The following is a 23,822-nucleotide window of genomic DNA, read 5'->3' on the forward strand; positions in this document are numbered from 1 at the left end:
CAACCGAGCGTGATATTATTTACAACGTAAACAATGTTCCGACCCCGAAAATATGTACAAAAACACCCAACTTGACGGTGTAGCCGCTTGTATCGCTTAATTATGGGTATATCTTATTATTCAAAGGCCAAATTCTTCAATTCCTGAGGTTGATATCTAAGGTAATAGTCCCTTTAAAGTTGAAAAAAAAAAAAAATGTTTCTTTTACCTATTCCAGGGTTGCCAACCTGTAAGTAGCCCAATGTGGGAGATCTCCCACATTGGGCTCTTGCAATGTGTGAGACTTTTTTACGACGTCACGGCATCACAGCGTTTTATTATTTGACTAAATGTTGTAGAAAAAATATCAGACATTAACAGATATTTAAGCCATTTATTTAATATATCTTCTTGCTTTGAAATCTCCTCCTTTGGAGCAAGGTGATAGTCAATAATTTCCTGCTCAAGTGAATCCTTCTATCCTTGGTGACATTATATGTAATCTAGCTGCCAGTTATAGAACTTAAAGAACTAAAGTTTCCAATAGTTTTTGTAAGTTGATTATTAATAGTTTTATTCAATAGTTTTAGGGTTAAGATTATAAAATGTTTTGAAGCGATGAATAACTGTTCTATTTATATCATGTAGGCGTTTGAGATTTTTGCATTTAATTTCTAGTAGATAATATAAAGTATCTAGCTCTATGCCTAGGTACCAAAAAATCCATGTCAAAGAAGGATCATGCAGGGGGAAATTTGCAATCATTTTGTCCGTCACTGCCATATAGAATTCCCGACTGTCTTGCAAAAGTAAAAATAAAATGCGATTATGAATTATCATCTGTCAAAGAGTAATTTTTAGCTGTGGTAATTATATAAACTTTTACCTGAAAAACCAACTCAATGCCAACTGACAAAATGTGGGGTTTTATATCACATACTGCGCTTGATCTGATCGAAAAGTTGGCTTTAAACAACCTGCAATAGGCATGCTACTTTACTTTACGAAAACACTTTTAGAAAACCAATCATGATTTTTTCCCCATGGCGATTCTTTGAACTTGGCGAGTTTAGTGGACCAGATATCGATCTTTTTCCTTTTAGGCGACGGCATATTTCACAAAATATCAAAGGGATTGTTTAGTTATAAACTGACAATATGAATATTACTCACTGTTTTTGTAGGCCTAAGCTTAGTTATCGCGTTTAGAAGCCAGCTCTCCGAACGTGCTTCCATCGCTACCAACCGGATGTGAAGTTGCGACGCCTGGTGTAATCTTTACAAAAACTGTAAGAGTTATTCCCCTTTGAACAGTCCCAAGCTAAAGTTGTTGATTTCATGGCTTCGCGCGAGGCAACTTGAGAAAACTTAATCGATGTGTGAGATTTGTACCTCACGTTACGTGAGGATTGCTTCAACGTGAGAAGGGACATTTTAGGGACGTTTTTACTTGAGTTTTTCGTCTCACATGAGTGAGTTTGCAACCCTGCTATTTTGACATTGTGTAAATGATAACATCGTGATTTCCGAAGCTATAAAGTATTTTCCAATCCTAACTTATATGAACGTTATCACTTCACAAATGTAACATCATCCCGTAGACCTAGAGGCGTGCGATCTTTGTTCTTTTAGATCTTGATCTTTAAAACGCTTTTAAGATGTCAGTGATTTCAAGCGCTCAAATGATGCAGACATCGTAAAACTAAATACTACACAAATGACCGACTGAAAAAATCATGAAGGTCAGAGTTTGAATTATCTGATATATATTTTATTACTATAAAAATAAAGATTTTGACTTGGACCAGTGAGATACTTCAATTTATGATCCGTATTTTTGAGTTATCCTAGTTAGAGTTCATTAATTAGTCCCCTGTCGTTTGAAAAACGGGAGGACTATAGGTTTTCCGTCCGTCCGTCCGTCCGTCCGTCCGTCCGTCTGTCTGTCTGTCACGCAATAGTTGTCCGGACAACTCCTTCTAAAGTAGTACTCCGATTTTAACAAAACTTGGTATACATGATCAGTATAACATGTAGTTGTGCATCCCACATTTTTTTTTTTTGAAAAACCAATTTTCAAAATGGCCGCCGACTTCTCATTGGTTGAGACTTGTCCGGACAACTCCTCCTAAAGTACTACTCCGATTTTAAAGAAACTTGGTATTCATGATCAGTTTAACATGTAGTTGTGCATCCCACTTTTTTTCCCTCAAAAATTCGTTTTTCAAAATGGCTGCCGGCTTCTCATTGGTTGAGGCTTGTCCGGACAACTCCTCCTAAAGTACTACTCCGATTTTAACGAAACTTGGTATACAAGATCAGTATAACATGTAGTTGTGCATCCCAATTTTTCTTTTCGAAAAAAAAAACATTTTTCAAAATGGTTGCCAGCTTCTCATTGGTTGAGGCGTGTCCGGACAATCCTAAAGTACTATTCCGATTTTAACGAAACTTGGTATACGTGATCATTATAAAACATAGTTTAAAAAATGGTAAATAAAAAGTTGCACTCCTGGGTCAGGCAGGGGACATTGTATTGCTGTTGCAATACTATCCATCCTTGTTTTGATTGTAAGTATTCTCTCGTCTTGTCTCCACTAAAACAGAATTTGTTGCAAATTTAAATTAAACCTGCTAAGAGTCAACACCATAGACAATTAATTACTCTCCTTTTGTAATTATGATTAGTTACAAAATAATTATACTAGAAATTCTATACTCTTCCAGGCTTTTGAAATTGACAGCAGTTGTTTATAAGGTTTAAACCCAGGGCTAGAACTTTATTTTCAAAACCACTAGTCAGTTGGGCTAGCCATTCAAAATTTTACTAGTCCAAATGTAAATTTCACTAGCCCAGTCGGGCTAGTAAAATTGAAAGTTGCTAGCCCGAAAAATATTGGAAATATAATAATGAATATCTATGTTAAATTGTGACATATTTATTATCATGTTTCTCATGTATGTATGTGTCCTCATGTGTAACAGATCAGCAGTAAATACTTAACTAATCTGTTGTGATAATAATCAGAATATAAACTGTAATTATAATATTAATAACATCATAACTTAAATTAATAAAATAAATAAATGAGTTTTGGAATTTGGAAAAACGACAGAAAATGGTCGACCATGCTTTGCAACATATTAGAACGCACTCAAATAATGCACCGACTCTCTTTTGTACAGTTGGATTTAACTTTTGACCACGTTTGTCAGACATTGAACTGTCAATGCATGAACAGTTAATGGGTCTTTTCTCATGTTAACCCTTAACAACCCTTAACAAAGGCACCCTTACGATCACTTATCCCTGGATAGGCCTTGCATACCATGGACTGTCCTGTGGTGTCTATTTCGACCCACGGACATTCTTGTTGTCGCTGTTCTCTGAACTTACGTTCACGTTTGTGATCTTTTTCTCTTTTTTATTGCTTTCATCCTCATTATCATCAGAATTACGATCACCCACTTTCCGTTTCCTAAAACGTTGAATGTAGCGGTCCATATTCAGTTACTACGAACGCTTTTACAATGTGTCAAAAAATGAGCTGTCAAAAACGAACCTGAATGAGCTGCTAATAATTCTTTCGATACAAACGCGAACATGACCAAGACTTACCATGTGCTCAACATCGGAATTCTCGGACTTCATTATGATTTTAATGCTTTCGGAACTCTCGGGCGTTTACAAATGTATACACACGGCAACATGTCAAGTGAAAACGGAAAGTGGAGGATCGTTTTTCAGCGAACATACGAATAAATAATACACAAAGGTATGCGAGTTGTTTATTGAAATATTGTCGGGCATGTGACACTGTGATTTTTACTAGCCCGACATTTTGATAAAATAAAGTTATACAAGATTTCCACTAGTCAGTCGGGCTACCAGAATTTCAAACCACTAGCCCGGATAGAAAATCTATAGTCTCAGACTATCGGGCTACCTTTAAGTTCGAGCCCTGAAACCATATACACTGTACATGTGTTCATAAACATAGTAATAAATTTGGTTTGGTTTACTTCATTTAAAGGGTCATTCCTTCATTAGTTTAAATTCATAGGTTAGGTCATCAAAATTCAACTGATGGGAAAATATGATTTTTTCCCTAATAGTAAATGTTAGAATCTTTAGTTTACATAAAACAAATACGACAGTTTAACTTGCATGGTAATTAACACAACTTCTCCCAGTTCTAAGTCCTAAAAATTCTTCATTCCTACCCAAATATCACTTTTTACTTGAAAGCTATTTCTGTAGGATTCATCATTTTTCTGTACATTTTGGCATTGATTTATTTCCCTGTTCAAAAGTGGATTTCATCAGTAAAAATTGTACATGTTTCTGATATCCGAAAGAAGGAATGTCCCTCTAAAGTCTTATTAACTACCAGGGTCATTTAAGAACATACCAGGCATTTTCAGATAAATTTATTTGAAATTTAATAATTATTTTTGGTACAACCTACATATTTGCCATGTTGATCTATGTTTATACAGTGGTACCCACTTAATTTGAAATCGGATATATTGAAATATCGTTTAATTTGAAGTGAAATAAGATCCCTGTCCAAATGCCTTCTTTGTCTTTGTATTGTTTCATCGGTTATTTTGAAATCGGTTTATTTGAAATATCGCTTTATTTGAAAGGAAACTATTGCCCCCGGCAATGCTAAACCATTGTTTATGTATTGCTTAAATTGAAAGTCGCCACGACTGGCTTAGATTATATAATTACCGGCCGTTACGGTACGTGTGTCCGATCAATAGATAGGTAAAAATGAAATTCTGATTTACACGATACAAATAAATTGTGACTTTTAATCATTAAATGCGTTCGTTATGATCACGAATCTGTATTTGTTTATGAAGATACCTTGAGGGACACAGCTTATTTTAGCTTCTGCTACATATACATGTATACATCAAAATTGACTCTCATTCAACTAGGCCTACACGAGAGACAATTACAAATGACGAGGCCATAACCAGAACAGTGATATTGACAACGACCCTCAAACAATTCGTGAAAATCATCTATCATAGACGAAAAGTCGCCCGGATGTACCGGAAACTGTTCTCACCTGTGTCCGCGAACTCAACATAGACAAAAACAAGCAACAGTCGAAGACCTCTCCCGTGGAACTTAACATTATTTTAAATAAACTGTGAAACTATTATCATTTTGGAACCGATTGTAAGTACTGACTTAGTAAAATCAACTATATTGAACAATGGTGTGTTGTTTGACGTAACGCGGTATTGAAATATGTCGGCAAAAGGCTGGATCCCGGTTATATTGAAAACCGGTTAATTTGAAGTATTTTTCCATTCCCCGAGCATTTCAATATAACCGGGTTAGGACTGTATCTGCTGACTAATGTAGACTCACTACACATGTACTAAGAGCCTGCATTTCATAAACGATACAAATCAAGGGTTATCACATGGTGCGAGGTGTTGATTTTTGTCTCAAAATATTGCTATAACTTCTAAACCATATACTGTCAGCAAATATATCATACATGATTGGAAACTGCAAACATTTTGTCACCGAAACGCAATCTCCATTAATCTGTCATATTCTATGTTAACGAAATATCAAGTATTTTGTACTCACCGGTGGGGTCTGAAGCGGTGTTTGTCAGCCATATTGATCTTCTCATACCAAAATACGCACTCATCATACCAAACACGTTGGACCCCCTGCACATGCCACCACATGCCACCATATACTACCATATACTACCACATGCCACCACATACTGCATTTACCACATACTACCCAAACTACCATATTCTACCATATATTACATTTTTACCAGTGAAATATCAAAAATTATTCATTCTATAAAATGATATTTTTCACTAGTGATAGTGAAAAATATCACTTTTGCTGATTTGACCAATCAAATTAATGATTAGAAAATACCAAAATAATTGACCAATCAGAAAGCCCGATACAGTGGACCCGCGATAATCCGGACGCCGATAGTCCGGAAAACTCACAGTCCGGACGGAAATGCACGGGAACGGATTTCCGTAACGTTATTTGTACTCACCAGTCCGGAAATTCGGATTCCGATTCCGGAAGCCCATTTTGGGAACGGAACGTACTTTTCATTAGTAAATTTCCCTCAATAATCCGGACGATTTTTTCACCACGAGGAGAAAAAAATGTCGGGGCAAGTCACCCATGTCGACAGCTGTACAGACTATCGCTTGACACTGTGCGTAGTCATAGCGACCGCTGCCAGGTCATAGCCCCGGGTGTTTACCTGTGTTACAATGTGTAACAGTTAGCTTTTGTTTTTATAACGGTACATTGCTTTTTCTCTACGACCTAAATGTTACAGAATTTATGCACAAACATACAGTACGTGATACGATAATTAATCAATCTCAAATACATGTAATAAATTTATGATCGGTAATTAACATCATTAACACTTGTATTGGGTAAACACGGATATCGGCTTTGTAACACCGTTACGTGAAATGACGACTCATTGAAAGATGCATGTTATTAATTACATACACATTTACGTATTAAGCAGTGATCACAAGAACTGGGTTGATTACACACAAATTAGTCAATAGTCGTTAAATACTTAACTAAGCGTCACATTGTTAAGTGAATACGGGTTTAATAATTTTCGGACATCTTGGGTAGTTCTCGCTGGTGTCGCGTACTTTTAAATATATAGCTTGGGGTTTCTGGTACGTAAAAATCATAAAGAAACATGAACTGACGGTAAGTTGTAAAATCCGGGTATTTTATTTAAGGTATTTAACGTTTGTAATTTCTACTTGTTTGTGAACCTCCGGGACGTGACACATGTGAGTTGTTTGTAGGTCACATATGCCCGCTATAAATAAAACAACTTTCACTTTACATGTTCTTTTAAAAAACATAGTTTATTTTTTACTTTCTACAAAACAAAATAAGAATCATATCAGAAACATAAGTATATTTATTGTTAAAAAGTCTGACAATTAGACGTGTTTATGAAACGTCACGGATTGTATATAATCAAGGGAGATAACTCTTACACGACAATTTTTTTGACCTGGTACACGAAATTCGGCAGTCCGGAAAACTCGTAATCCGGACGGTTTGGACTGGGAACGAAGGTGTTCGGATTATCGAGGGTCCACTGTATATATGTCAGCACCTGGACGGGGGGGGAGGGGGAATACTTTTTTGTTTACAAATTATCGCTGTATGCCTAGTTAGCATATGGGGTAGGTTTTTTGTTGATAAAAAATGTAATAAACAGAACATCTAACAGTATCTTCAGTAATACCAAATATATTTCACGAGTGGGGCTAATATTTTGATATTTTTCATGAGTGCGCAGGGCTAATATTTTGATATTTTTCACCCGTGCTGCGCACTCCAATCGCAACATCTCGGGGAAATTTCCGGCAACACTCGGAAATCTACTCCCTCGAATGCATGCGCCCGAAAGCCATGCTGTGAATCACGACATTGTTCGAAACTCCTCTGACTTCATCGACGAGAGGTTACGAAATTACAATAATGGCCGCCTTTACACACTGTTTGGATTTCGCGAAAGAACAACTTGGAATTGCGTTTGAGTTGAAAGAGAAGCAGATTGAGACATTGAAATGTGCATACGAATTGAGAGACTGCATAGCAGTTTTACCAACTGGTTATGGTAAAAGCCTGATTTTTCAGCTATTGCCTTTCTTCATGCAGAAAAAGCACGGTATGGAAAGCCCGATGATCACTTTGGTTGTGACACCATTGAATTCCATCATGGAAGATCAGGTGATGAGTCTCCAGAGAGTGGGAATTCAAGCTTGTTTTCTTGATTACGATGGCAAAAAGGGGACACGATATACATTTGACACGCATGATAGTGGTGATGAGGAAGCGGAAGGAGAAGACCAGGATCAAGATGATACTGTTGTTGCCAAAGACGTGGACATCAATGATGTGATGAAGGGGAAATATCAGCTAGTTTATGCCCACCCCGAGACACTTACGAAGAGCAAGAGAGTGGCCAGCATGTTGAGGTCGAAAACATACCAGGACAGGACAGGCGCAATTGTTATTGATGAAGTTCACATGGTTACAGAATGGTAAATATATAATATATTAATAGCAGTATCTCAATATGTGATGTAATACCTATTTGTACTATATGCTTTTCAGATTACATGTAAATTATCGATAATTTGATACTTATCTCCACACTAGAAAATAATTTTAAAAGTTTATCTCCAGATGGAAGACAATCTTTCAATTAAAGGACATTGTTTTTTTTTTCTCTCGTTTAATATTATTCTGTTGTCCCAAATTTAAATCAATAAGTGTGTCTCATGATAGTTATTGTTATTTTCAAAACTGTATTTATACAGTAATCTGGCTAGTTCGGTAAACTGTATGTTAAACATAGAAAGAACTCCTTAAAATTTTACAAATTGAAAATATTGGTGGAGAAAAAACACAAAACATCAAAATTTTACTGTATCCTCATCTGCTCCTTTTTCAAAGAAGATAAAAAAGTAAATATATATAACAAAATGGCAATATTGACCTGATTACATCAGCTATAATTGATTGCTTTAAGTGTCATATCCAATTAAATAACAGTGCAGGGTTTTTTCGAGAAGAGATGTCTCCTGGGATCCAACTGGTAGCTCATTTGTTAAAATAATATGTCTGACTTATCATGAATTTGATCTAGCCCATTTCTAGCCTCTTGCATTTGTTATCGGATACATGTGTTGGGTTTTGATATTGTTTCTACATAAATATCTATCACTATTGTCCTTTTTGCAGGGGTGAAGGATTTAGACCTGCATTTAAGGAGTTAGGAGAGCTGACCTGCATACTTCCCCATGTAGCGCATCTGGCATTGACAGCAACATCAACTGATTTGAGAATTTCAACTCTATGTGGTATTCTGATGTACAAGGACCCTGCTGTGGTAAAGATGAACCCGGATCGACCGAATATTTACCTATGTGTTCAATCAAGGCTCCCGAATAACAGGAAATATGAGAAATATGACGAAATTCTGAAACCGGTGATAACAGAACTGAAGCAGAAGCTAGAGAAATTCCCTTTAACTATTATGTATGTGGAAAGCTTAGAGGCCCTTGGATATTTCTACAGATTCAGTTCGCACCACCTAGGGGAAAACCAGTATTCACCAGTTGGAAGTGCATCACCAGAGAATAGAATCATTGCACAATACCACAAGGATTATACGAAAGACATGAAACAGTTAATTGTGAGTGAACTTGGGAAAGATTGTCCTAAAATTAGACTGGTTTTTGCAACCGTTGCCTTAGGAATGGGGTTGAATGCTCCTTCAATTGAAAGAATAGTTCACTGCAGACCACCTACAACCCTTGAAAACTATTTCCAGGAGATAGGCAGAGCAGGCAGGAAGGGCCAGTCAGCTGAAGCAATACTTCATTTCAATAATAATGACCTGGCAAAATCTAGGAAAGGGTTGACCCAAGAAATGATCGATTTCTGTCGAAATAACACCACATGTCTGAGGCGACAGCTTGTAAAATACTTTGGGTATGATGATGTTTTGTGTAATGACAAGATCAACTGCTGCAGTAACTGTAGATGGAGTTAGACAGCATTAACACAGTGTTTTTTGGTTAATGTTCAATCAACGAAATGAATGATTTCATCTAGATTTGTTATGGAGGACACAATCTTTCGATATCTAATAGACATGTGCACTATCCTTTGATATTTAGTTGATGGTGAAAGCAGCCATTGGTAACTTATTGGCGGAGGACACTATCTTGGGTACATACAATGTACCTGATGTAGAAAAAGTACATATATGATAAAAAGGTTTTGTAAGAAGTTATTAAAAGTAAAAAAGTCCCACAAATATTGTTACATGAACTGGGCCTGGATAGGAGACAATTAGAAAGTACAGAAGGTAAAGATATTGGTTCAGAGTACTAGTTGTGTACTTAGAATTGCATTGTTTCAAATTGTTATGATTTTTTAATTTGACATGTTGTGTAAATAGAAATGCCTTTTATTACTGAGCCAACTGTGCATGTGTAAGAAATGATTTTTAAAAGACCTAGGTTTTGGTGAGGTATGGTTGAACCTCTATTGTGTTCAGAATCAAAAACTATTCTCGTTGGAATGAAAATCGAGAATTTTTTATCAAATTGTGAAGAAAAAAATTTGATCTTCGTCATAAATTTAACATACTTAATGCTTTTTGTATAAACATGTCCTTGAACAATTTTTTCCTCTCCGTTTTCATCTTTCAGTTAACGTTTATTCTAGTTAATTAAATATATGTCTACATGTTGTATACCTATAGAATTGGGTGATTGTAATAAATGTAGCACCAGAGAGATGGAAGATGAATTCCAAATTCTTTGAGCAAGACAAGATATACAGTGTATATAAATACTGTTAGAAAAATTCCTTTGTCAGCAGCTTCATGTATGCAATCGAATATATCCCACAGTGATGACACATATACTGAATGATGATAGACACTATTTGATGATGATGATGATGGCATTGTTGTTTTGTCACTTTGTGCGCTATTTATCTGTCCCTGTATTATTTGGAATATATATGTCTAAATCTGATGTTAAATGTCAAAGAAAACTAATGTTAAATGTCAAAGATACTGAATTACTATGTGCACTCAGTAATTTCATTTATTAAGGTGATAAACTATATAAGAACTGCATTATTTTGATATCAAATGCATACTCTTACTGTCGGATATATATATTCATACTGTATTGATATACAATGTCTGTTACAGGAGAAAAAAATCTTTACATTGTACTGCATATTATTTGTAGTTTTGTAATGATGGGGCCGAAAGTTTGAATTAAATTTGAAACATAATAAATTATCAGTAAATGTTTGAATGTAACCGTGATCTGATCATGATTGCCTTTTTAATAGTCACCATGTTAGGGCTCATGTGAATTTTACAGTATATTAAACCAATATTTTCCCACATCAAATGTACATTTCATCTGGTAGCATCCATATAAGGAAATGGTTGGTCACTGAAAAACTTGAAAGGCCATAGGATTTAAATATCTGTAAATGAGTTGTCTGTTGAAGATAAAAAATACTTTCAAATCCTGAACATTTTTATACACCATTCACTCATGCATGGTTATATTTATATGTAAAATAAAAGCAATTACAACCTCGAAGATTTTAATTTTGTTTATTTTGTAAGCTTTCACTCCAGACACACAATAAGTGTGTAACAGGAGGTCAGTCATCAGTGACATAATTATATAATAATATGTAATTAATACATAATCTACATACATATATGCATGCATGTATACACACACACACACACATTACATGTATTGATTACATACAAAAAGTATGCATATTTACACACGTCTGTTACTGGCTTTAGTGAATGTACATGTTAAAACAATATACATGTACCAAAGTAAGAGTCTACAACCATCAGTGGTTCATCAATCGTTGTAAGTAAATGAATGTGTACTTCTATCTTTCCTTTTCTCAAAGATAACAGCTTATTTTTTGTGTATTGACAATTGGTTTCCAATTTTCATAGTATTTTTGAAAACAATTCAGTGCATTTTGTAGACCAGTTTTTGTTAAAGTCCTCAACACAGTGTAGTCGGCATACAATATAATAAACAGTTTCCAATACACCAATGTGTTAACCATGCTATTTCAATCTAAAAGGATTAACAATATATATTTGCAATACAAAAATGTTTTATGAAAAACAGAAATGGAGACAAATTTCCACAGGGGTAAATACAGATTATAAACAACGAAAAATGGAAATTTATTGATGAGAGCAACAATATTGATATATCATATAATAATCCTCAAACGAGTCCAAGCCCACCAATAAGTAATATTTATGTGTGTGTGTATATATATATATATGCCCCTTTCTTCATTTATTTGGTTATGGAATATTTGTTTACACCTTAAAATAGGTTGATGTCTGACATCAAATATTTCAGGTATTGTATACATATGAAAGAATATGTTCTTTTACATATGTACACATCATTCCATAACTCCATATTGATATATATGTGGGTGATGGAATTTAGATAGGGACAGATTATCCTCATTTCCCATTAGACAAAATGTGATAGTCACTTTTGCTTTGATGAAATAGAACTGAATGCTAATAAGTATAAATTGATTCAGAAAAAAAAACAGCACAATATCTAATGATGAAGCACCTATAGCCTTTGGAATGGTTAACCAAGTCTTACAGAGCCATAACAAACAACTTAGGCCTCTCTGTCATCTTGATGGTGTTATTCTGACCTGGTATGATCTGAAGTATTCTACCGGGTTGTATTCACATGACAAAGTAATAACCCAATGAAAAGTTCATTATGCTCATTTCATCATAAATTTTCTCATTTTACTGTTCATTCATTCGTTGTCATCAGTATCTTCAGCTTCATCATCATCTACAGGTAAATCTCGCATTAAGCGTTCAACTGTACCATTCACAGCGTTCAAAAGTCTACCAGTCTCAAAAGAGAATGGAGTACGCAACACCTTCACAGATATATCTCTCTTCTGAGATATCCAAACCTTGTTTTTCTGTAGATATTTCACAATGGCTAGAACATCATCTTCATCACTTCTCACCTTATGGGTTGTTTTGATGTCTTTGAATTCAGTCATATGATCAAAGTTATCGTTGACTTGCTGAATCACAGGTGCTGCCTTGGTAAGGTTAACAATAGCACGTTCAGTTTTATTGGCTCCCAGTGATTTAATCAAAGACTTAAGAAACTTCACTTGGTTTTCCTTTTCTAGATCAGCTGCTTTGTTGCAACCAACACCACCAAAGGGATTAACAAATGATGCAGCTCGTACTTTTAATGCAAGTTGTGGTGATAATGTATGCTCAGTGTTCATGATATAGTCAATTAATTCAGTCATGTACTTTGAGAGCACTGAATGACTGAAAAAGAAGGGAATCATGTGTTTCAATATACAGTTGAGGCGGAAAATGTCTCCTTCATGTACAATATCTTTGAACTGTATGATGACAAAATACCACTGAAGGAAATTGCTCATGTAATCATTAAGCTGATCCTGAGGTGGGACAACTTTTTCAAAATGGACACACATTGGTGGATTTATGAGCTGGAGTGAGCAAGGTCGTTCCAGAGATGTCAGGGGAATCTTTATAACCATATCTTTCCCATTGATGCAAAGTGGAACAATTGCAGCTCCCTCTTGGATTTTTGCTCTAACAAAACAAGCTGTTCCTGCACCAACTGTGACTTTCAGGGACACTTTTTTATGAGCCCTTTCCTGTAAACAACAAATACAACCTAAGTATGACAATTTAAAACTTTTCTAGTCATATGTAGGATTTTTTTTGTCATAAGATATTATATATGCATTGTGTAATAAAAAAAAAAGATGTGTTTTAAAAACATTTGCAATTTGTTGTCAAAATCTGTTTCAATCAGGTTAGGAACTGGAAGGAAAAATAATTGTATCTTATATGAACTTGAGCAATTATAGTAAACTACTGGTTGGGCCGGTGATTTGACCATCACCCTTAAAGTTGTCACATCCCACCTTTGATCAAAACCACATTCAAATGTAACAGTGGATGAGATATGTGGTTTATTGTGAAAACTACCAGTCAACCATCCTATGTCAAGAAATTTTCCAAAATTTCTTCTTACACAAACCTTTTCTGGAAAATCAATGAGAAGCTCGTCCAGAATCTCATCCAGTATGACATGGAACACTCGTGTCTTCTCAGAAAGCACTGAATTAGGTAAGGTCTCCTGTAAGCTTGGGTGGCATGGTACATCATTGATATCCTGCATCTTAAAATGCTTCAAAATAAATGCCAAGAAGTAAGCCTTTCCACATGTTAATGCAAAATCCTCATGGGCCTGCAAAATACAAACAGACAAAAACACCTTTGAGAGTTACCATACTCTAAAACTGGAATAACAAGCTATTGAAATGGATAATACAATGTGAAGAAGATCCTACATGTAGTATGTAACAGGTGCATATCATTAACAGGAGTTCCAGAGAGAGCTACCGCAACCCCCTTAATTGGGTTAACATATATTTGAGTTATAAGCCAGGAAGAATTTTTCAATACAGAGTGATTACTATATTTGTTCTTAAGATAATTAATTGACTTATCTCTACTACTTCAATAAATTACTGATACTGTAATGAAAAGTCATTGTGCAGACATCTTACCAAATCAATTCCTGACACCAAAATTCAAAATGAATCAAAGTACTGAAAGTACTGAAGACACAAACGAAAACAAATTATTTTAACTGCTTTTGTTTAGTGGGGACATGGTCAACTTTGTATGGAACATCACCAATACCTGATTAGGACTAGGACAAAATATTGGCAAGAAAAGAAATTCATATCTACTTTTGATTGCAAGTGCGTCTAGGCAGCTAATTTTCAGAATAGGTACTCGGGTAATCTTATTTGACATCTTCAATGGGTTAATGTATACGTAGTTGTAGATGTAATATGAAGGTCCTAGATTACCTGTAAAATTAATGAGGCCTTTCTTTTCAAACTTTTGAGGATCCCATGCCTATAAGCGCTTCACAAATTATCATTATCATTAGCATTTGAAAAAATATTTATACATTTGATGTAGCGCCCCATCTAGCTACCAGCTTTTAGATAAGAGAGAGCTCAGGTTAAAAACATTTGTGTGATTGTTTTAGGATTTTATCGTGTGTGCGAGCCCTGGTTTGAATGATGTTATGTCAAGGTTTTGAATGATATTTTGTGGCAGATTGTTCTATCCCTTCAGTGCCTTCTGTAAAATAGCGATAACAAACTTCAATTGTCAAAATACAATATGGCTGCCTGTCGGCCATGTTGTTTTCCGATTAGTCTCAAAATGCAATATCCATAACTAGGCACCGAGGGGAACCTACATATAAAATTTGAGAAAGATCCCTTCAGCACTTTCTGAGAAATAGTGATAACAAACTTCAATTGTCCAAATCCAAGATGGCTGCCTGTCGGCCATATTGTTTTCCGATTGGTCTCAAAATACAATATGCATAATTAATGTAAGCACCAAGAGGAACCTACATATGAAATTTGAGAAAGATCAATTCAGTGCTTTCTGAGAAATAGCAATAACAAACTTCAATTGTCAAAACCTAAGATGGCTGCCTGTCGGCCATATTGTTTTCCGATTGGTCTCAAAATGCATTATGCATAACCACCCACCAAGGGAAACCTACATATCAAATTTTAGAAAGATCCCTTCAGCACTTTTTGAGAAATTGCGATAACAAACTTCAATTGTCCAAATCCAAGATGGCTGCCTGTCGGCCGTGTTGTTTTCCGATTAGTCTCAAAACGCAATATGCATAACTAGGCACCGAGGGGAACCTACTTATGAAATTTGAAAAAGATCCCGTCAACACTTTCTGAGAAATAGTGATAACAAACTTCAATTGACAAAATCAAAGATGGCTGCCTATCGGCCTTATTGTTTTCCGATTGGTCTCAAAATGCAATATGCATAACTAATGTTAGCACCAAGAGGAACCTACATATGAAATTTGAGAAAGATCAATTCAGTGCTTTCTGAGAAATAGCAATAACAAACTTCAATTGTCAAAACCTAAGATGGCTGCCTGTCGGCCATATTGTTTTCCGATTGGTCTCAAAATGCAATATGCATAACTGGAAACCAAGAGAAACCTATGAAATTTTAGAAGATCCCTTCAGTACTTTGAGAAATAGCGATAACAAGAATTGTTTACGGATGGAGGGACGGACGGACCACTGACGCAGGGCGATTTGAATAGCCCACCATCTGATGATGGTGGGTTAAAAACACCTGGGTCTGATAAACAGACTCTGGAAGCGTAGAATGCGGATGTAGACAGGGCAGGGTATACCATCACGACGGGCACATTAAGCTAAGCACTATATTCAAAACTTAGAATTACATGCTCATATCAGCTCAGACTTGAGACAGTTTCTTAAGAGTGAACATGATTTTCATATAGCACTCTACGTTATATGTTTACACTCCATACTGTGTAGCTACAAATCATCTATACAACAAAAACACATTCATTCACATGTACAGTTCAAATCAATTTGAAGTGGAATTTTGTTTTTCACTTATGTACATTGCATCAAATATTCTCCGCAATAGTATATGTACCATATACATAACTGTAACTGCATGATACATATATATATGTATGGTATATATATCATGTTAATTAATGTTAGTGAGATGTGAATGTAGCTATATGTATTGATATCATCGATTTCAAAATCAGAGGTTTTTTTTTAATCTGCAGCATCTGTCAGATGAAAATGTAGTTCGAATGCCCAAACTGGATGAACTGTACATGTAGTAGCATTCTTCAAAGTCCATTATGAATGCTTTTCATACAAATGTATTTCTTTCAATTGTTCATGTGTTTAAATTATTAGAACACTGAAGTAATTTTTATTTTCATAAAAATGGAAGTACTGCTTATCTTTAAAACTAAATTGGATATTGATAAGATAAATTTGCCAAAATGTTAAAAATCAAACCTTATTAAGTAGAATCTAAACAGTTGTAAATGGCTAAGCCCACTATTCTTAACAACAAAATTACTTATTTTGATTCTCTGTCAAATATAATCAGGTTACTTGAAGACTTTGTCAGAAAAGTTAACACATATATACATTATTAATAGTTGCTTTAATTAAATTAATCTGAATTTGAACATTAAACCGACTTAACAATTTAAATGAAAAAAATGTGTTTTCACCATTTACCATAATTGACAAGAAGAAAATAATTATTTAACTCAACCTATGATATAGTATGTAACAGTCATCAAGACAATACTATTATCTTTAGTCATGCCAAGTTATTTCACAATAGGATATATGCACAACACAAAAAAGTTTTACAAATTTTTGTTGTTTAGAAGAATAATGAACTTAGTAATTTTTGCTGTTCTTCTCAAATAATATGTACTAGTGTTGTAAAGAAAAAAAGATTAAATAATAATAATAAATCTAAGTGATAATAAATTATTTGCATTGATTTATCAATACTTTACTGTGCATTAGTTTAAAGGTTAATTTAATTCAGAAGCTGAAATGATTTAAGACAGAAAAAACCGCAGATGTAGGAATATAACATTTCCACTGCCTTTAAATATCTCTGGTTAAATTTAGCAATCAGTACATTTCCATGAAAAATGGTGTTTTCTAAAGAGTTACTGCCCTTTAACCGTCCCTGAAGCGTTCAAAACTCCACCAAACATAATAAAGGTCTATGTAGATGTACATCGTAGACCCCTTTCTTTTTTATAATATGCTTCGACTGTTATGTAATATTTCAAATGATAATGATAGATCATTTTCTATTTTTTTTTAAACCATCACGAATATTAGAAAAAAAGAATCAGTCGCTATAATTAGAGATGAAATTTTCAGTGACGTCTACATCTGCATGCAGACAGCCACGTTAATGCGGTACGCGTTCTGTAAACGAAAAACTTCATGTGCATTACGTAGGATATAATCAATAGATCCGAAGTCAATATTAATATTCACAAGTCCATTTGACATTTCGAAACCCTATTCAGTGAGAATTTATTTAACTTTTTATTTGCAAACATGCGTATGGTACTCGACTGCCGTTGTTGTGATATTGTCATGATGAATAGACAACTTTTTTTCTTTCGTAAAAAAACATCTATATAATCTAACCATCTGCAGACTACATCAATCACATGCAAGTTAATATTTCAGTGAGAAAATGACATTCAAAGTTGGGTTTGATCACCTACTCTTTCTTTTATTATTGTTTACATTACTGAAAGATGGCGGACAAAATCGGATGCTGGATGAGTGATTTTTCAATGTACAAAATAACAACGATATTCCGACGAAACTTTATCAATATTATAACCCATTCAGTAACATGCCACCAAAGAAAAAAACACATAGATGTCGATGATGAAAATTCAGCGTGATGTTAGTAGATTTTTCTTCCGGGTCACAGGTAAGCAGCAATATGGCGCCAGCGAAAAGTCGATTGTATCATTCCGCGTGAAATCTAATGCGTTCAACGCGGAAAAATATTCTTACGTATCATCGACAGAACATACTTAAATTAAATACTTTGAAAACTATCTATTTGTGAGGTTCTGTTGTTTTGTCATATATCTAACGAAACTGCAGTGTTGCATTTGACTCCGTAAGTCACGGGACTATTTTTTTTTTGCGATAGAATATGATTGTGAAGTGGCAGTGGAAGTTGTGTCAGAGCGAACGAAAATGCCAAAAAAAAAACATTGTCCTGTCAGCTTTTAAAATACAACAAAACAAAAGGTGATTTTTTTTAATAGCTGAACTTCACTGTATGTCATTTTTTATCGTGAAGTTAAACAAATATTACTGCATAACATTACGGAGTTACTGTAAAGCAACGTTTAGATTGGCCAACAGCAGTATCCGCCAGAGCCCTCAAAAGCGCTGACATAGACTCAAACTTACGTTTGTGTCTACGTTTGTGTCAACAAAACAAAAGGTAATTTTTTTATAGCTGAACTTTACTATATGTCATTTTTTATCGTGAATATTTAAGATATTTACAAATATTTACTGCATAGCATTACGGAGTTACTGTAAAGCAACGGTTAGATTGGCCAAGGCAGTATCCGCCAGAGGGCATCGTAGATTTTGTCAGCTACACCTCAAAAGCGCTGACATAGACTCAAACTTACGTTTGTGTCAAAAATTTATCGAGTTAATGTTAAGAAATTTAGATATTATTTACCTTAAATCTGGATTTCACATTTCCATTGACATTGATCCTTTTGATATGGTGCTTAATGTGGGCCATTGTACCAATCTCTCTGCCTTTCTTGCTGAAGTACAGTCTCTTATACATCTTCTGGAATATTAAGAATGAAATAGCTACCTTATTTTTTATCTAATGTTCACAAATATTGTCAATTTACTCCTTTGAAGTTTGCTAACTTGTATGAAAACTAAAAACATGTAATGACAGGAATGGACATTGAAAACAACAAAGATACCCAAGTCATACATCCTATTTACCTCGAGGAAATCCTGAATTGTATGGAACATCTCAATGATGACTGGATATAGTACATCGAATCTCTCATTCCGAGTATGAGCACCATCTCTGAGTGCCTTAGCCCCTTCTAGGCGTACTCTTGTTAACTGATCCCCTCCAAAAGGTACATACATGTCATCCAGATCACCAGCTGTTGTGCCAAAACAACATTTTTTACATTTAATATACATGTATATATATTATTACTCACAATAATCATTACATGTATAAAGATGTTATCAAAATGGTATTGAAAAGATATCAGTTCTTATCCTTCCATACATTTGATAGGTTCTTGTAAGAAAGTAAATGATTGTATCATATTTGAGTACAATATCAATTAAAGTGTAAATAAAAGAAAACAAGACAATAGGGCAATGTAGGAGATGGAGCTAGAGAAGTTCTTTTTCATTATAATGTAGGTCAAAGGTAAAACTTCAGAACTAATTGACATACTTTTTATACATGACACACTTGTAGTCACCTTTGACATGAAAAGGTTATCATTATATGGAGATATATTTACCTCTACCTGCTCTTGTATACCAGTGATTCAGCTGTTGCGTAGCATCTGCCATAATATGTACACAGTCTGAATAAGATGCCTCATTGTGAAGAGATACAGGTAATATATGGATTTTTGAAACTTTTGCCATATCAGCTTGAAATTGGTGTGGAATGTGATCAGGAAGAACACTTTTGATCCATGAGAAACCTTTCAGACTGCTTAGTATTCTCCCTAAAATGATTTTAAGACTGTTTCTGTATTGAGTTTTGTCCTCCTCACTAGGAAGGAAAGCTTCTGGTGGTATCTTCTCAACAATTGGCTTCTTCTGTGAATAATCTTTAGTGGATACTCTGTCTAAAGTGAAGTCTGTGGCAAAGAAGTGATAGTCCTTGTTTTGGGAGTCCATACGCATGTCATTCGTTGTCACTCGGATATCTAAATTATCACCATTAAATTTCCCATCTTTACCTTCACAAACATCTTTAATGATGCGGTCCTCTGCTTCCTCGCCAAATCCAGTGATGATGTCCCTCTTTGAACTTTCAGTTAAAGTTAGATGAATATCGTTAAGCTTGGTCAGGAGCTAAAAACAGAAAGTTTACATATACATTCAGTATAGCTGTTTTTGTATACATGTATTATGTCATGCTCAAAATCTGTATATCACATATATATATATACATTTTTGTATACCGTATATAGAAAGTTTTGTATATACAAATAAACTTCTGCAGATGACCAAATGAACCTTTGGCCTGAGAAACATACATGTAAATGTTAATTTGTAAGTACTCTCTGAGTACTGATATGTAATTGATTTGCACAATTCACTTCATTAGTATTAAAGACTTTCATATTAAAAATTGTTTTCAATTTCTCTCCCTCCCAATAAGAATATCCTTTCTGGAAGTAATGACATCACAACACTTAAACTGTGAAACTTTAACAGAACAAAACAAGAGTCTTTTGGGCCCTAATTGCTCACCTGCTACCTGGTGATCCTTTTCAGACATTAACATAGAATAAATGTATCGGAAACCATATAGATCTCGGTCTCAGGGCCTCATGGCAACATGAAATCTTTTGGCCAATTTAACTCTTTCAAACTTAAATCATGGTCAAGGTCATTCATTTGAACAAACTTCCTAGTACTTCACTAAAGCAAACTACAAACAAAATATCAGGTCTCTGCAACTTTTGGTTATTTAGAAGTTATGGAAATATTTTAGTCTAATTGACCAAGCGACCTCGAATAAAGGTCAAAGTAATTCATTTGAACAAACGTGGGAGCCCTACATCCTAGCATGCGAGCAATATTAGGTATATATGTACCTATTTTTTGTTGAGAAGAAGACATTTAAATAAATAATAAAAATGTTGATGCTGACTGGACGACGGACACGACACGGCATAAGCTCGCTTAACCCTATAAGCAAGTGAACTAAAAACAAACTGAACATAACCAAAGGAAACTCTAACATTGTTCTCCACAATAGATGCACTGAAATTATCATTGTCTTTTTTTAAATGATTGCCATGTGTATATATAAAGCTGCATGAAAACATTCCTTCATCATATATAGTAGAAAATACACAACACGGTTGGAAATTATATACAGTGTACATGTACTAATATGAATATGATGGTCCAATTTCTTTAAAGAGCATTGGGAGAACAATGTTTCAATTTACAGTAACTGAAAATGGTTTTACAGTGATTTTATTTTTATTTCAAAAAAAGTGCTTAATTATCAGACCAAGTCTTGAATACTCAGAGGTTTGTTCCAAATGAGTATCATTCCCTGGAAATATAGTAGGTTTTTTGTGGTGTTATTTTTTTATTTTTTTTTTCAAAGTCATGTAGGAGATTACAGGTCTTATTGCTTTGCTTTATATAATCAACTTTAAAATCACTGGTTAAAGATACTACTAGCTACTTAACAGATCTAGAGAACTCTTGAGAAATGTGTGCATTATCATTTGTCAAAACTGATATATACCTATATAATTAATACCGAGTTCAGTGAGCTAACACAGGGGCCTGGCATAATGTTGTTCACAACACATCATACCATACATGAATGTATACTACATGTAACCTGGGTATATATTATATATTCAGGTCATAATACCGCTCGGCTAGAGAGATCTTCTCTTTACTAAAGACTTTAGCTCGCTCGGTTGAGCGTCAGACTAGTAAGCCAGAAGTCCTGGGTTCGATCCCTAGCGGAGGCAGCGATTCAAAATTTAATTAATCATGCACTCCAGTTGTTTCATTGGCGCCCATGTAGGGACTTCTGGCTTATTAGTCTTACGCTCAACCGATCGAGCTAAAGAGAAAATCTCTCTAGCCGAGCGGTATATTGCGGCTAGTATTTACCAGGGTTACATACATGTATATGGAATTTTGCAAAGCACTATGGGTTAACTTTCTATTTCAACCATTCATTACATAAAATATTTTGAAATGAAAATGGTATCTTTCTGTATAGCAACAATAAAGGAAGTGTATCTTTTCTACTATAACTACATGTATAAGAAAGCAACAACTTGTTTAATACTAATATTTTTCCAATTGGTATACATTGGTCTCTAGAAGTTCTCTTATCATGTCAGTGTTTTTTGCTAGAAAACAGAAACATTGAAATCAATTTGAAAAAACATAGCATGCAATATACTTTGTTAGAAGCATGGTGCCTCATAGCCAGGCAAGTGTAAATTCTCTGTATTGCAGAGTTTTGATTATATCTGAAATGAATGTTAATGTAAACATGTACATATTGTTTTAAATGTGAATTTCAATCCGAGTTTGTTTATAATCATAGCATTCTCAAACTTTAAAACCATATTCATATAGAAATAAAATTTTACATTATTTAAATGTTTATTAAGTTAAGTCAATTGATGACAAATCATATTAATATGCGTATTAAAAGGACTAACCTGCTGTGCATTACCATTCCATATATTGTAGCAATAGTAGCTTTCTTTGAAGATGCTTTCACCTTTTCCCCCATGGCAGCATTCAAAATGTTTAAGAATTTGGGACATTCTTTGCTCATTTCTAGAATCGCAAGGTCAAATACATTCTCGTTTGCTAGAAATCTTGCAGACTTGTTGTAAACAACACTCTTCTTGGGTCCAGCCAGCTTCTTCAGTTCACTGTCAATTTCATGTATTTTGTCACAGGTAGTGAGAATGTCATCAGCACTAGTGGTAGATTCCGAGAAGCTGTATGAATGAAATATGGACTTTTCCTGGGGTTTTGAATATCCGTGATCACTCATACTTGTTTCACCTCCGGATATGTCTGTGTCGTGACTTGACATACTTGAGAAGTCAATAGTTCTTTTACTCTTCTTTGGCTTTAGTTTATCTGATATTTTCAACGCTTGTAATTTTTTTTCTGAATCCTCTAGCATTGTTTTTAACACAGAGGGGGGAGTTTTTGCACATCGTTTCATCCTGTCTGAATCAGTTACATCACATAATCGTCCCCTAATACTTTCCATGTTAGTCGAACAAATATCCAACACCCCCTCCCATTTACACAAAAAATTCAGACAAGGATCACACACATGTATGCATTTTGCCTCGTCGCAAGTAATGTCTATCCTTAAAAACTTCTGTAAACGTTCAATGGTGTTTTCTGACTTACATTTTTGATTAAGCAAGTAATAAAGACGTTTTGATGTACTTGTACACATCAAACAAAACGGTACCGTCTTCTTTGGCGTGCTTACCATGGGCGCAGCCATGTTGGAACATGACGTACACATCATGTGACCCTCTATACATGCATTCGAGGGAGTAGATTTCCGAGTGTTGCCGGAAATTTCCCCGAGATGTTGCGATTGCTGCGCACTCCTGAAAAATATCAAAATATTAGCCCAACTCGTGAAATATATTTGGTATTACTGAAGACACTGTTAGATTTAATTCCCCCCCCTCCCTAAAAACACCCTTTCTAAACCCCAAAACCCTTTCCAAAAAACTACCAATACACCTTAAACTACTACTTTTCCACATACACCCTAATTTATCCCCCAACCCAATACCCAACCCACATTACCCCCTTTTTCCCCAAACCCCCACCCCAAAACCTTTTACCACCCTACCCCATCCCCCCCTCCATAAAATTTAAACCTCACCACTTACCCCTTAATTAAACCCCCCAAACC

General features: G+C 34.9%; 2 protein-coding genes across 3 annotated transcripts; one reads left to right on the forward strand and one right to left on the reverse strand.

Moving 5' to 3' along the window:
• Nucleotides 1-7,502: 7,502 nt before the first annotated feature.
• Nucleotides 7,503-11,184, forward strand: LOC117320215 (mediator of RNA polymerase II transcription subunit 34-like). Its single transcript, XM_033874867.1, has 2 exons — nucleotides 7,503-8,088; nucleotides 8,792-11,184. The coding sequence occupies exons 1-2, from the start codon at nucleotides 7,523-7,525 to the stop codon at nucleotides 9,603-9,605; spliced, it is 1,380 nt and encodes a 459-aa protein (XP_033730758.1). The 5' UTR covers nucleotides 7,503-7,522; the 3' UTR covers nucleotides 9,606-11,184.
• Nucleotides 11,185-11,645: 461 nt separating this feature from the next.
• LOC117320216 lies at nucleotides 11,646-23,486 on the reverse strand. 2 transcript variants are annotated; one of them, XM_033874868.1, is made up of 6 exons: nucleotides 22,585-23,486; nucleotides 19,660-20,224; nucleotides 19,115-19,284; nucleotides 18,831-18,947; nucleotides 13,708-13,917; nucleotides 11,646-13,318 (listed from the first exon to the last, which is right to left on the reverse strand). In XM_033874868.1, exons 1-6 carry the CDS (start codon nucleotides 22,690-22,692, stop codon nucleotides 12,422-12,424), a joined length of 2,067 nt encoding a protein of 688 aa, XP_033730759.1. In that variant the 5' UTR covers nucleotides 22,693-23,486; the 3' UTR covers nucleotides 11,646-12,421. The 2 variants fall into 2 exon arrangements, with proteins under 2 accessions (XP_033730759.1, XP_033730760.1); XM_033874869.1 differs by having other exon boundaries at nucleotides 20,110-20,224; nucleotides 22,585-23,484.
• Between the last annotated feature and the right edge of the window lie 336 nt (nucleotides 23,487-23,822).

This window comes from Pecten maximus, unplaced genomic scaffold (assembly GCF_902652985.1).
Source record: "Pecten maximus unplaced genomic scaffold, xPecMax1.1, whole genome shotgun sequence".
NCBI classification, from domain to species: domain Eukaryota; kingdom Metazoa; phylum Mollusca; class Bivalvia; order Pectinida; family Pectinidae; genus Pecten; species Pecten maximus.

Coding starts and splice junctions, on each gene's coding strand:
- LOC117320215 (XM_033874867.1), top strand. CDS start 7,523: ATGGCCGCCTTTACACACTGTTTGGATTTCGCGAAAGAACAACTTGGA. Junction 8,089..8,791: donor GTTCACATGGTTACAGAATG/GTAAATATATAA, acceptor TCCTTTTTGCAG/GGGTGAAGGATTTAGACCTG.
- LOC117320216 (XM_033874868.1), bottom strand. CDS start 22,692: ATGTCCCAAATTCTTAAACATTTTGAATGCTGCCATGGGGGAAAAGGT. Junction 18,948..19,114: donor CAATTCAGGATTTCCTCGAG/GTAAATAGGATG, acceptor TTAATATTCCAG/AAGATGTATAAGAGACTGTA. Junction 13,918..18,830: donor ATGTGAAATCCAGATTTAAG/GTAAATAATATC, acceptor TGTATTTTGCAG/GCCCATGAGGATTTTGCATT.